The sequence below is a fragment of the Macaca mulatta genome, chromosome 3 (genome assembly GCF_049350105.2).
Source record: "Macaca mulatta isolate MMU2019108-1 chromosome 3, T2T-MMU8v2.0, whole genome shotgun sequence".
NCBI classification, from domain to species: Eukaryota; Metazoa; Chordata; class Mammalia; order Primates; family Cercopithecidae; genus Macaca; species Macaca mulatta.
The window spans coordinates 169,697,699-169,712,700 of NC_133408.1; the positions used below are offsets into that span (position 1 = coordinate 169,697,699).

The following is a 15,002-nucleotide window of genomic DNA, read 5'->3' on the forward strand; positions in this document are numbered from 1 at the left end:
TGCTAGGTCATGGTTACTCTATCAGTGGGCAGTTCAGGGTCAACCTTCTCTACCACAAAAACTGATGATCCCCCAAAAGCAGTGATTCTTGGGGAAGCCCAACTGCGGGAGTCATGCATTCAATGGCACATGGAGAGGGGTCTCTTCTGAAGTGTCTTCCTCCCCATTACACTGTTTTATTCTGTTACCATCAAAGCAAGGAGAAAATTATCAGCTTACCATTCACTATAACATACCAGGAAATTTCCTGGTGGCATAATGAAAATCATCTTGCTTTTTTGGTTTAGGGAAGATTATACCTCCTTGACTGGAATCACAAATTTTAGGCTTCGCAGCCAATCTGAAAATCAAAAGTCGAATGTTCCACTGACGTTGTCTCCGGCCCACAAGGCAAGGGGGAAAACAGTTCTCCAACAAGGAGAATCTTAGCAAATATTTTATTAATACACGCTGTCATACTCCTGGGATAGAAGAGTCCTCAGAACACCACCCCACACTGAAGATGCTGAAATGGGTGGTCAGGTCCTTAGTCCTCCTTCTGGTCTGTTAACCCCGCACTCCTTCAACAGAATCAGGCTTGCTGCCCTTACCCTGTCCACATCCCTGAAAGGAAACGGGTCTCCCTCAGCCAGATGCAGACCGTTGACACTCCCTGCCTTTGCTATGGCAGGGGCTCCTTAGGATTAACCCGGAACAGGAAAAACTTAGCGTCAGCTGACCAAAAGGAACTCAGCCTTAATGTTTCCAAAAGTCACTCGCGTTCCAACTCTCTCCAGGAAGGGGCTAGAATATCTTCAGGATGAGCATAGAGATTCCCACTGCCGAAATATTCGGAATACTTTCCTTGATTTCTCAGAGAGACTCTGTAGGCAGAAAAGCTTATTATTAGTGATTAGGTTCTTTGATAGAGACAAAGGATAAATCATTTGTCCCCCAATGATCTGGATATGTCTAGGACTGAGTAAAAATTCACTTTGTAGTATGCTATATATAATGTATACCTAAAGTCAGACTAAAGATCGAGGGGCTGATGTTCTACTGTCAGACTCCTGTTAACACACTCTGAGCCTCTAAGACACGGCACGTATCCTCCCGTCAGGCATCTGTGTCTGTCCTCATCTTTGTACTTGTGGATGACACTTCTGACTTGCCGTTACTGCATGACATGTTTTGCACTGGTTTTTCATTCATGATGCTGAATTGGCCCTAGTTCATTATTTCTTGTGAATAAGCATTTATACTTATGTGATGCCTAGCTGAGGTTAACAGTATAAACCAAGGCCAAGTAATAAAAACAGAGTTGAATGACCCCTGTGAGTTTAAGCTCTGGCCTTGGTCTTCACAGCTTTATGTTTTAGCCAGCAGTGCTAGTAATAGGAAGAATCTCACTGCCATCTGATTATGCCAATGAAGTACTCTGAGATTCTGAGAAATGGTGGTAAAGGGAGACAAAGTAATTCCTTAGGGGACAAAAGCTCTTGGTGAATCAGAACACTTGGTTCTGTCTGCCTTTGAGCGTCACAATAAAGAGCAAATGCTCCACGCAGAAAGGGCTTCAGTGAGAGTGCAAAGAATGTCCAGCAAGATGATCCACAGTTACCTCCAGTTTCTCATATGACATGTTCAATGTCGCCCAGGCTGGAGTGCTGTGGTGCGATCTCGGCTCACCGCAACCTCCGACTCCCTGGTCCAAGCGATTCTCCTGCCTCAGCCTCCTGAGTAGCTGGGATTACAGGCATGTGCCACCATGCCCTGCTAATTTTTGTATTTTTAGTAGAGATGGAATTTCACCATGTTGGCCAGGATGGTCTCGATCTCCTGACCTCGTGATCTGCCTTCCTCGGCCTCCCAAAGTGCTGGGATTACAGGCATGAGCCACCACGCCCGGCCCACTTTCACTTTCAGTTTTTAAAAAATCTATCCTCTTTGAGGATGTTTCAATAAGTTCCAGGAGGAAAAAGTTTGAACTCTTACTAATGACTGAGGGAAATTTAGTTAATAGAATGACAAAGTTGAAAGAAACATGAGTTGAAAAAATAGTATACACATTTTTCTTTTTTTTGAAAGGGAGTCTCACTGTGTTGCCCAGGCTGGAGTGTAGTAGCGCGATCCTGGCTCACTGCAGCCTCCACCTCCCGATTCTCCTGCCTCAGCCTCTGTAGTAGCTGGGACTACAGGTGCATGCCAACAGGCCTGCCTAATTTTTGTATTTTCAGTAGAGACGGGGTTTTGCCATGTTCGCCAGGCTGGTCTCGAACTCCTGACCTCAGGTGACCCCCTGCCTCAGAGTCCCAAAGTGCTGGGATCACAGGCATGAGCCACTGCACCTGGCCTTGGTATATACTTTTTTTTCAAACATCAGGATCCTTTACCACACCGTCTCATTAAGCTTTCTAGCATCCAGTCGCAGCAGCTGTCAGAAGGTTAAAAGACACTACCCACAAAAAAGACAAAAAAAGATCTTAAAAGTCCTGGAATCCAGGGCCAATTATGAGGCCAACTTTTCCCACTACAAAACAAAAACAAAACCCCATGGGCTTTCTTTTTCATATGGCAGTGAGAGAGAGGAGTCTTATTGAAAACTGCCAATGTACTAGTTTCTGAAGATCTAGGTAGAGAAATGCAGATTTTTTTTTTTTTCTGTGAAAACTTGGAAAACCTTCACCTGCATATTTACTGAGGGTACTAATATACATTTATTTTTATTATTATTTTTTTTGAGACAGAGTCTCTCTCTGAAGCCCAGGCTGGAGTGCAATGGCACGATCTCGGCTCACTGCAACCTCCGCCTCCTGGGTTCAAGTGATTCTCCAGCCTCAGCCTCCCAAGTAGCTGGGATTATAGGTGCCTGCCACCACACCCGGCTCATTTTTTTTTTTTATATTTTTAGTAGAGACGGGGTTTCACCATGTTGGCCAGGCTGGTCTCAAACTCTTGACCTCAGGTGATCCATTCACCTTGGCCTCCCAAAGTGCTAGGACTACAGGTGTGAGCCACCACGCCGCCATGCATTGTTGGACTTTTAGCATTACAATAGTTCCCTCCAGTGGAATCCTGTAACCCTAGAAAACCATGAATCTAGGAGTGCTGCTCGTAAATATCTGCTGACAAGTATTTTACTTTGTCCTTGAAAGTTATACAGGTCAGAAATTGTTACAAGCTACAAGGAAAATCTGGGAGTGAGCCAGCCAAGGAGAGAACCCAGTTTTCATGATTCTGTATTGCCCAGCCTATCACTTCCAATCTTTAAACAGAGCAAACACTTGACTTTTCTTCTCAGTTGTCACCCACATTTGTAACCCATAGCAGTCATGGCTGCAATGGCTAGCAGAGTCACAGTCTGGGCTGTAGAACAGAGTAATGTGCCCGGCGTGTGGAATGAAACCATCATTTTGGTGTCAGAGCCCAGTGCTCCAAACAGCTAAGTTAACTGGCCAGGCTCCAAGTGCAAGTGATAGCAACTGAAAGAAAAAGCAGCTGTCTGCAACATGAGGCCGGAGCAGCTGCCTATTCATCTATTTCTGTTTCTGTACTCCTTTTCTACTTGGAGTCATTTTATTTAGGAGAACAAAATAATTTATCAGAACTTGATGGAATGCCATATGCTAAACTGCAGAAAGACGAACAGGTTCTATGCCTATTCCCTAGGACTAAAGCAGAATGAGTCTAACTTGATGTGTAAGCTGGGCATGGTGGCTCATGCCTGTAATCCCAGCACTTTGGGAGGCCGAGGCCGGTGGATAACCTGAGGTCAGGAGTTTGAGACCAGCCTGGCCAACATGGCGAAACCCCATCTATTAAAAAATACAAAATTAGCCAGGCATGGTGGCAGGCACCTGTAATCCCAGCTACTTGGGAAGCTAAGGCAGGAGAATTGCTTGAACCCAGGAGACGGAGGTTGTAGTGAGCTGAGATCGCACCATTGGACTCCAGCCTGGGCAAGAACGAAACTCCATCTCAGAAAACAAACAAACAAACAAACAAACCCAAATAACTTGATGTATGGGAGCTGAAGGCAGGCAGGGTGCTAATTACAGGACCAGCCTCTGCTCCTCCTCCTATACACAGCAAGTGCTGCCCACACACAGGCAATGGCTTATCTCACCATGGAGTCCGTTTCAGCTGGCTGGCTAGACTGTTTGTGGGCCAAGAGGATGGTCAGCACTGCTTTCCAGCCTGGCTCTACTGGGGCGCTGGCATCTGGTTCAGTTCCACCATTCTCCCTGCTTTCTTTGCCGAGTGTGATATTCACCCAAGGGCACCAGTCTCTATGCTGAGAGGTGGGATCAAAGAAGCTTCGGGAAGATGTGTCCTGAGGAAGGAGAAAAAGAAATAGCATTCATGGGTAGACGCTAGGTAAGTTCAGGGAGACACTGCTACTAGTCATTAAGTCCAGAATCTCACAACTAACTATACTTCGAGTGTTTATGCTCTCCTTTAAACTTTGCCTATACATTTTCCTCGCATTTTCTTTATTTTTTTTCACTCCTTTTGTGTTAAACAAGCTACACTTTATCACAAGGGATAAGGGATACCCAACCCCCAGGCCATGGATAGGTACCAGGTCGCACAGCAGGAGGTGAGCAGCAGGCAGGCAAGCAAAGCTTCATCTGAATTTACAGCCGCTCCCCATTGTTTGCATTACCACCTGGGCTCTGCCTCCTGTCAGATCAGCAGTGGCATTAGATTCTCACAGGAACAGGAACCCTACTGTGAAGTGCACATGTGGGGGATCTAGACTTCGGGCTCCTTATGAGAGTCTGACACCTGATGTCTGTCACTGTTTCCCATCACCCCCAGATGAGATCATCTAGTTGCAGGAAAACAAGCTCAGGGTTCCCAGTGATTCTATATTATGGTGAGTTGTATAATTATTTCATTATACATTACAATATAATAATAATAGAAATAAAGTACACAATACATGTAATGTGCTTACATCATCCCAAAACCATCCTCCCAACCCTGGTCCGTGGAAAAATGGTCTTCCACGAAAACGGTCCCTGGTGCCAAAAAGGTTGGGGACCACTGCCATATCAGGTTTGTCCCTGTATCACACTGCTGTTCCATTTGCCTGAAATATCTATTATTTCTCCAGAATCCACCCCAAAGGAGCAAAAAGGAGCAAAAAACATGACTGACATTTTTCCCCTTTGGTCACCCAACTTTAAACTTATTCACAGGGTCTACTTTTTGCACTGGACCATGGAAGGGCTCATGCCTGCTTCTCCGTGCTGCCCAGGGAAAGCCCAACATGCTGTTTCTGCTCAGCCACTGCTACATGCGCGGTGGACTCACCGAACTGCTGGAGGAGCAGAGGCGAGCTCGTTTGGCTTTCCGCAGAGGGCTAGATGGTACCTCCAGGCCAGGGGTGTCTCCTGTTCCCATGCTTCGGGTCACTGGGCGAGTTCTGGTGGTGGGGCTAGCAGCCTCTGGCTCAGGACGGTCAACAGGACTGGAAGAGTCCCAGCTCCGAGTTCGAGAGACAATGGGACCAGGGCTCTTTTCAGCCTGAAGGAAAGGGGAGATAATGGAATTACACAAATGATATTAATGATACTTCTTTCTTTAATCTTCTTCTTTTTGAGACAGAATCTCGCTTTGTTTCCAAGGCTGGAGTGCAGTGAGGCGATCTTGGCTCACTACAACCTCTGCCTCCCAAGTTCAAGTGATTCTCCTGCCTCAGCCTCCCAAGTAGCTGGGATTACAGGCGCCCACCACCACCCCTGGCTAATTTTTGCATTTTTGGTAGAGACGGGGTTTCACCATGTTGGCTAGGCTGGTCTCGAACTCCTGACCTCAAGTGATCCACCTGCCTCAGTCTCCCAAAGTGCTGGGATTACAGGCGTGAGCCACCGGGTCTGGCTGAATTTAGCTTCTCCATTAGTGAACAGAAACACTACGTGATATTGTGACCAATGTAGTGGGAAGTGAAGCCTATCCACCTAAATTAATTTCCAACTTTCTACCAATAATACTTTTTTTTTTTTTTTTTTTTGAGACGGAGTCTTGCTCTGTCGCCGGGGCTGGAGTGCAGTGGCCGGATCTTGGCTCACTGCAAGCTCCGCCTCCCGGGTTTACGCCATTCTCCTGCCTCAGCCTCCCGAGTAGCTGGGACCACAGGCGCCCGCCACCTCGCCCAGCTAGTTTTTTTTTTTTTGTATTTTTTAGTAGAGACGGTGTTTCACCGTGTTAGCCAGGATGGTCTCGATCTCCTGACCTCGTGCTCCGCCCGTCTCGGCCTCCCAAAGTGCTGGGATTACAGGCTTGAGCCACCGCGCCCGGCCTTTTTTTTTTTTTTTTTTTTGAGACGGAGACTTGCTCTGTCGCCTGGGCTGGAGTGCGGTGGCCGGATCTCAGCTCACTGCAAGCTCCGCCTCCCGGGTTCACGCCATTCTCCTGCCTCAGCCTCCGGAGTAGCTGGGACTACAGGCGCCCGCCTAGTTTTCTGTATTTTTTTAGTAGAGATGGGGTTTCACTGTGTTAGCCAGGATGGTCTCGATCTCCTGACCTTGTGATCCGCCCGTCTCGGCCTCCCAAAGTGCTGGGATTACAGGCTTGAGCCACCGCGCCCGGCCTACCAATAACACTTTTGCCAAGAATGTTGTTTAAAAGTCCACCCCAAACAAGCTAAGTGCATACCTGCTCTGAGCCTGGGGAGAAAGTGGCATCCTGGCTCCGCGTCATCATCCTCCGAGGAGATTCAGGCACCAGAGGTAAGCGCTCTGGTCGCCCCTCAAGGCCTGGGATCGGGGAGCTGGTCAGGCCAAAGGATGCATCCAGGTCAGTCATGGATGATTCAATCTGCTGGAAGCCCCAGAGCCCCACCTTCCTCATACACTGCGAACATGTTATCAGGGAAAGCTGCATGGGTTCCAAAGAGGAACTAGATAGGAATGAAAAAAAAAGAGAATTTTCTCAAAGTGTAACATTTCCAAATGACTAAGTGTAATGTCTCGCAAGTATGCTTTATCTCATCCAATTTCTGGAACAGTCCAGTGGACAGGGAACCATGGCCTGTCAGAGCCTCTGTGCTCCAATCTCAGGACCCCAGCTTCATACTTCATCATCTCTCATGTATTTCCCATAGAAAGACCTAGGGTTCTTATTGTGCTCTTTATGGTAAGACTGTTTTGCAGGCATGTTTTAAAAGTTTCTCGGCCAGGTGTGGTGGCTCATGCCTGCAATCCCAGCACTTTGGGAGGCCACGACGGGTGGATCACCTGCGGTCCTGAGGTCGGGAGTTTGAGACCAGCCTGACCACCAACAACAACGAAAAGGTTTCTCCTGTCCTTCTTTTTTTTTTTTTTTGAGATAGAGTTTACTCGTTGCCCAGGCTGGAGTGCAATGGTACGATCTCGGCTCACTGCAACCTCTGCCTCCCAGGTTCAAGTGATTCTCCTGCCCCAGCCTCCTGAGTAGCTGGGATTACAGGCACCTGCCACCATGCCCGGCTAATTTTTGTATTTTTAGTAGAGATGCGGTTTCACCATGTTGGCCAGGTGAGCCACTGTACCCGCCTCTCTTGTCCCTCTTAAAGTCTTTTCCCTTTAGACGAAAAACATTCCTTAATCTACCAAAGAGAGCATATTTAAAATAAATCAAGATTTATTTATTGTCAGAACCAATCTGACTTTAAATATGCTCTCTTTGGTAGATTAAGGATAGTGGGAGTCTATGCCAAATTGAACAGCTGGAATGGAAATAGCAACACGGGGGCCTAGAAGACTCCAGCTGGTGTTTCCTATGGTAGTTTTCATCAATTAAGTGGATTTTTCTTCCTTTCTAAAAATAGAAAAGAACTTCCTTTCTATTTTTCCTTCTTAAAAATAGAAAAGAGCTTATTTTCTTTCTATTTTTAGAAAGGAGGTTCACTGTTTATAGAACACAAATTCCCAGTCGAGAAGCAACCGTACAATAAACAAAGTTCAGTTGTGAACACCAAGAATTCCTGAATTCCAGTTCTGGTTTTGTTACTAATTCTTATTATCCATTCTCCACGCTGCCATCCCCCACCCAGTTTCTCTTTGTCTCTTTTTCTCACGGGAAACACCATGTGATTCCTAAATGCGATAAGTGACTGACATATACAAGTGTAATGCTGTTGTCATGGCTCATGTCTCCGGGCAAAATTCGCTGACTCACCTACATGCCCAGCCACACACAGAGAGAATACAGGCAGTGACGTGGACTTGGATGTCTGAGCCTAATTTGATTGTAGTTTTTCTCTCATCAGTTCGGTGATCAAGTTCATCTTCAAGCAGGTGCAGGAGAAGACTGAGCTTGTCTTCTGTCAAGCACTACAAGGGAGCCAAGTAAAAAACTTCGTTTCAACTACCATAAAAAGAAAAATCACACATTATAACATACCTAGATAGTACAAGCGGAAAATCAGGAAGGAAATTACAAACATGAAGACAGTTCTCTTCACAGAGAACAAATACTTCCAGGACAGGGATATAGTATCACACAGAAGCTTTCTGAATTGCCCTGAATCTGCTGACTGAGAAAGACGGAATCTCCCTGGAACTGCCAAAACTCTTGTTAGTACTAAATTGTTTTCAATTTATCAGCTGCAGATTTTCCCTGAAACCTGCAAACTTCAAACCCAAATAGTGAAAACAAATTGCTGCTTATGTCTTAGCCTGATGCTAAATTTACTTAAACATTAAAGAAAAAAAAATTTTAGAGATAGGGTCTCACTATGTTGCCATGCTGGTCTTGAACTCCTGAGCTCAAGCAATCTTCCCACCTCAGCCTACTGAGTAGCTGGGACTACAGGCGTGCATCACCATGCCCCAGGCTCTAAATTTACTTTTTGATGGAACGACAAAGCTTGTTAGACTTTATTTTTGTTCTAAGAAAAATAAGGAACTATGACCAGGTGAAAAAAAATTGCCTTGGCTTGGGACAGGGTTATATTCATAATAAGCATCAGAGGTTAACAGTTTCAGTCGCTGGCCATACCACCCTGAATGTGCCCAATCTCGTCTGATCTCAGCAGCTAAGCAGGGTCAGTCCTGGTTAGTACTTGGGGGGGAGTTTGGGAAGTTAACAGTTTGATGCTAAAACCCGTACCACTCTCTTAATTTGAAGAGGCTACTATTTCCTACAGTAAAGCTTGTCTTCATGGAGTACCCATAGGGTGATTAAATGGAACAGTAAATATTCAGTTTCAAAGTACAGATTGACTAGAGCGTTTACTTTATTTCATTTTTGAGACGGAGTTTCGCTCTTGTTACCCAGGCTGGAGTGCAATAGTGTGATCTCGGCTCACTGCAACCTCTGTCTCCCAGGTTCAAGCAATTCTCCTGTCTTAGCCTCCTGAGTAGCTGGGACTACAGGCACAAACCACCATGCCCAGCTAATTTTTTGTATTTTTAGTAGAGACTGGGTTTCACCATGTTGGCCAGGCTGGGCTCGAACTCCTGACCTCAGATGATCCGTCTGCCTCAGCCTCCCAAAGTGCTGGGATTACAGGCATGAGCCACCGTGCCCAGGCTGACTACAGCATTTAAATGTTTCTACTCACAAGGAGAAAGGAGTTTGTACTTTCTTTGAAAAATGATATGCAATAAACCATATGCAGTCACATTTCAGTATTTTCTGTTAAATAGTTTAAGTAGGCTGGGTGAGCTGGCTCATGCCTGTAATCCCAGCACTTTGGGAGGCTGAGGTGGGTGGATCATCTGAGGTGAGGAGTTCAAGAACAGCCTGACCAACATGGTGAAACCCCATCTCTACTAAAAATACAAAAATTAGCCGGGTGTGGTGGCAGACACCTGTAATCCCAGCTACTCAGAAGGCTGACAGGAGAATCGCTTGGACCTGGGAGGTGGAGGGTGCAGTGAGCAAAGATTACACCATTGCACTCCAGCCTGGATGACAGAAAGAGACTCGGTCTCAAAATAATAATAATAATTTAAGTAATAAATCAAGATAAAATAGAATTTATGGGCAGCATATATTCAGAGCAAACTTGAATCTATGCTTCCAGGTTATAGCCCTAAAACTTGGTCCAAATAAACTCTCTGCTTATATACGTATATGTTAAATTGAATCCATACCATTTAAAAAACCATACCTAAACATTCAAATGGAACTCTCAACAGTCACCTTCCTGGTGGAGACTGAAACAGTGAGCTGAGAGATAGACAAGCAGTTCTCTTCACAGCAATTGCATCTTCTTGTCATTAAAAGAAATGCTTCAGGTATAAATACTGGCAACAACTGGAAGCCATTGCAGCCTAGTCAGGAAAAACTCACCATAGTTTTCAAGTCCTCCGGCCTTAGGGAAGGAAGCTGGAGGTCCAAGTGACAAAGGCTTTGAAAACGATCTAGGAATTCACTAACAAGAATAGCAGGCTCATCCAGGGGCAACATCCCAAATCGGTCTGTGGAAAAAGTAAACTGGAAGATTGTATTGGTATAAACTGTAAAAAATAAAAAACACAGCTGGGCACGGTGGCTCATGCCTGTAATCCCAGCACTTTGGGAGGCTGAGGCAGGTGGATCACCTGAGGTCAGGAGTTCAAGACCACCCTGGCCAAGATGGTGAAACCCCCATCTCTACTAAAAATACAAAAAATTAGCCAGGCATGGCAGTGCACGCCTGTAATCCCAGCTACTTCGGAGGCTGAGATAGGAGAATCACTTGAACCCAGGAGGCGGAGGTTGCAATGAGGCTGAGATTGCGCCACTGCACTCCAGCCTGGGCAACAGAGCAAGACTCTTGTCTCAAAAAAAAATAATAATAAAATAAAATAAAATAAAATAAATAAACATGTATTAAATGACTGAGGAAATGTAGTAAAATTGATGAGCTATTTGATGGTGTCAGGAAATTACTGATTTTCATTTTGATGGGGCTGTAATGATACTACTGAGACTACGTTTAAAAAGTAGAATCCCTATCTTTTATATCTTGAAATATTTACAGATAAAATGGCATAATATGTGGGACTGAACTTCAAAACAACGCAGAGGGGCAGGGTGTTAGGTGTTAGGAATACAGAAGAAACAAGATCGGCCATGAGTTGATCATTGCTGAAGTTGAGTGATGGGGTTTTATTATTTATACTATTCCGTGTGCTTCTGTGTATGTTTGAAATTGTTACCTTAAGAAGGAGAAAACAAAACAGAGTTAGTAAAGATGGAGACTTAAATAGGCGAAAGGGCTTAAAGAACCATCATTTTATAACAGCTACCAAGTTATAATTTACTGTGAGCTAAGAATGAAAAAAGTGGCATGTTCCTAAAGTCTACACCAGAGATACAAAAAGGCTCACATTATAAGGTGAAGCATTAACTGGGTACCAGAGTAAATAAAGTATACAATTAAGAATTCTACTGGTAATACCTAAGTTGGAAAAGAATCTGTCTGAAATCTAAGCAGTGTGGAAACTGATTATATACTATAGTATAATTATCTCTGGCATTACCCAATTCATCTACTGCATATTTGGTATACTGGTACAAAGGCAAATGATGAGTGCGGAAAGGCCTTGCTAAGCTACTTCTTAAAAAGGTCAGTCTAGTAGGCCTAGAATGATAAGTAGAAACTACACTGAATCAGCTTTCCCCCCCCCGCCCCAAGACAGAGTTTTTGCTGTCGCCCAGGCTGGAGTGCAATGGTGCGATCTTGGCTCACTGCAACTCCTGCCTCCCAGGTTCAAGCAATTCTCATGCCTCAGTCTCCCGAGTAGCATGGGTTACAGGCACTTGCCACCATGCGTGGCTAATTTTTATATTTTTAATAGAGATGGGGTTTCACCATGTTGGCCAGGCTGATCTTGAACTCGTGGCCTCAGGTGATCCACCCGCCTCGGCCTCCCAAAGTACTGAGATTACAGGCATAATTCACCACACCCAGCCCTGAATCAGCTTTAATAAAGAATTAAAACACATACTGGAAGAGATTTCATAGGAAAAGTGAAGAAAGAACATGTCATCCTAACCTGATCATCTAAAAAGTAGGAAGCCACTCAACTCACTGGTCTTTTCTCAGCCTCAAATTAACATTTAGTTGCTCAACAGCACTATAAGGCAGCCCCATAGGCTACAAAGATGAGACACACATTCAACATCCTTAAGTTACTCATAATCTAATATGGAAGCCAGACATGCAATGTGATTACAGTGTGATAAGTGTTATCACAACAGTAAAGAGAGACCATTATAAGAGTGTACAATAGGGATACAGCAGATACTGTTAGCTGTTCACCCAGCTATCTCCTGCTCCTGCCTTGCTAGCAGAAGCAAGGTTTTGTTTGGTGTCTTGTCTTTCCCATAGGGTAAATTCCTGACTTGTCTCTACCAATCCCAACAGCAGCGTTTTCCTTAACAGTGACCCATTTAGGAAGGGGTATTTGATCCAGTCGTGGTCAATAGACAGGAAAGGTAGTGGGCTGGAGGGATTCTGTGACTATGTGAAGGCTAGATGGTGTTTGCACATGACTCTTCAAACTGCTGCCTTGAGAGGAACTAGTTTTAGAACAAGATGACATGCTTCTTGCAAGGACTGGGTCCTTAGTGCTATGTCTGAGCCAATAAATTTACCAACCCTGCAGGAATCCTAAAAAATTATTTTATTTTTTGAGACAGTCTTGCTCCATTGCCCAGGCTGTAGTGCAGGGGCATGACCTTGGCTCACTGCAACCTCCACCTCCTGGGTTCAAATGATTCTTGTGCCTCACCCTCCCGAGTAGCTGGGACTACAGGCATGTGCCACCATGCCCGGCTAATTTTTTGTGTGTGTATTTTTAGTAGAGATGGCGTTTTGCTGTGTTAGCCAGGCTAGTCTCGAACTCCTGGCTTCATGTGATCTGCCTGCCTCTGTCTCCCAGAGTGCTGGGATTACAGATGTGAGCCACCACACCCGGCAATTCTTCCTTTTTTAAAAATAAGAATTCTTAATTTTTGTCTTAGCGAGGAGCAAACATAAAGCTATCTCGGCTTTTATTTTTTATTTTATTTATTTTTTTGAGACGGAGTTTCACTCTTGTGGCTCAGGCTGGAGTGTAATGGCGCGATCTCGGCTCACTGCAACCTCTGCCTCCCGGGTTCAAGCAACTCTTCTGCCTCAGCCTCCCAAGGAGCTGGGACTACAGGTGCCTGCCACCACGCCCAGTTAATTTTTTGTATTTTTATTAGAGATGGGGCTTCACCACGTTGGCCAAGATGGTCTCCATCTCTTGACTTCATGATCCGCCCACCTCAGCCTCCCAATGTGCTGGGATTACAGGTGTGAGCCACTGCACCCGGCCCATTTTGTGATGTTTTAACTGTCGTTTCCATCTTCCCTTCCCCAGCTCAGGTCTGTGGTAGCCTTGAAAACGCACATCCTGGCCGGGCGCAGTGACTCACGCCTGTAATTCCAGCATTTTCGGAGGACAAGGCGGATGGATCACCTGAGGTTGGGAGTTCGAGACCAGTAAGACCAACATGGAGAAACCCTGTCTCTACTAAAAATACAAAATTAACCGAGCATGGTGGCACATGCCTGTAATCCCAGCTACTGGGGAGGCTGAGGCAGAATCGTTTGAACCTGAGAGGCAGAGGTTTGGTGAGCCGAGACTGCGCCATTGCACTCCAGCCTGGGCAACGAGAGCGAAACTCCATCTCAAAAAAAAAAAAGAGAGAAAAAGAAAACCAACATCCCCACAATCATGGTGAAAACCAGTAGCTTAGCAGTCACCGGAGAGCACAGAAAAGAGGTGGAGCTCCTCCAAAGCCCCCTTCCAGAGAACCATCATTATTTGATCTGTGTGGCAGTTGCCTGGAACATCATACTGTCCCAGTGAGAACACCCTTTTCCCCAGACAGGTTTTCAAAAATGATCATTGGCAACTGTTTAACATCACAGTTGCTTTGAGGCAGCAGTATGAGTTGGAGCAAATAATAAGCTGACCAAAAACCTTAAAAGCTGGGAAATGAAATGTCCATAGGCAGGCTTGAAAGGCTCTGACATATTCCTTGGAATCTAGAAGCGCATGTGCAAGTACAGAGCTATACACATGCCCAGGAAAGACCTGAAAAAGGCCCTAGGCTCTCACCTCTGGCTGATGCTGAGGTCCTGCTTGTGTGAAGGCTAACACAGAGTTGCAGACTGCCTGCTTGACTACTGAAGGTGTGCTCCCCCCACCACACACAGCTCCTTGGCAAGGCTGGGGGACTTATTTGTTCTAGGCATTTAAAGAAATCTCTGTCCAATCGTCCTGTGAAAGTTGATTTTGAGGCCGGGCACAGTGGTTCATGCCTGTAATCCCAACGCTTTGGGAGGCCGAGGTGGGCAGATCACGAGGTCAGCAGTTCAAGACCAGGCTGGCCAACATGGTGAAACCCTGTCTCTACTCAAAATACAAAAATTTACCAGGCATGGTGGCAGGCGCCTGTAATCCTGGCTACTCAGGAGGCTGAGGCAGGAGAAGTGCTTGAACCTGGGAGGTGGAGGTTGCAGTGAGCCGAGACCACGCCATTGCACTCCAGCCTGGGCAACAGAGCAAAATTCTGTCTAAAAAAAAAGAAAGTTGATTTTGATAATTTTGCAAGTGTTCTTTTTGCTCTCATAGAGGATTTTCAGATGCCCTTCCTCCACCATCCCCACTGGAGATATCCTACGTGGATTGAGACAAACACATATTTGAGGCCAGGCATAATTGTTCATGACTGTAATCCTAACATTTTGGGAGGCTGAGGTAGAAGGATCACTTGAGGCCAGGAGTTTGAGATCAGCCTGGGCAATATAGTGAGACTCCATCTCTACCAAAAAAAAAATTAGCTGGATGTGGTGGCATATGCCTGTAGTCACAGTTATTCAGGAGGCTGAGGCAGGAGGATTGCTTAAGCCCAGGAATTAAGGCTGCAGTGAGCTATGATCATGCCACTGCACTGTAGCCTGGCAGAGAGAGAGAGGAGAGAGAAACGTGTACTTGATAGAAGAAACAGAAGGAAGGAAGGAAAGAAGGGAGGGAGGGAGGCAGAGAGGGAGGGGAAGGGGGAAG

General features: G+C 45.6%; 1 protein-coding gene across 7 annotated transcripts in view; it reads right to left on the bottom strand.

Moving 5' to 3' along the window:
- Nucleotides 1–425: 425 nt before the first annotated feature.
- The window catches only part of ZC3HC1 (zinc finger C3HC-type containing 1), a 35,264-nt gene continuing 20,687 nt past the window's right edge, over nucleotides 426–15,002 (bottom strand). For 4 of the 7 annotated variants that reach the window (XM_077997332.1, XM_001094530.5, XM_077997331.1 and 1 more), the window contains 6 exons: nucleotides 10,267–10,394; nucleotides 8,146–8,300; nucleotides 6,643–6,886; nucleotides 5,299–5,511; nucleotides 4,106–4,312; nucleotides 426–863 (listed from right to left, as the gene is read on the bottom strand). In XM_077997332.1, coding sequence (XP_077853458.1) covers nucleotides 795–863; nucleotides 4,106–4,312; nucleotides 5,299–5,511; nucleotides 6,643–6,886; nucleotides 8,146–8,300; nucleotides 10,267–10,394 — 1,016 coding nt within the window. In that variant the 3' untranslated portion in view covers nucleotides 426–794. Of the gene's footprint in view, nucleotides 864–4,105; nucleotides 4,313–5,298; nucleotides 5,512–6,642; nucleotides 6,887–8,145; nucleotides 8,301–10,266; nucleotides 10,518–15,002 lie in introns of all 7 variants that reach the window. The other 3 variants (XM_028846294.2, XM_077997328.1, XM_077997330.1) reach the window with 3 other exon arrangements.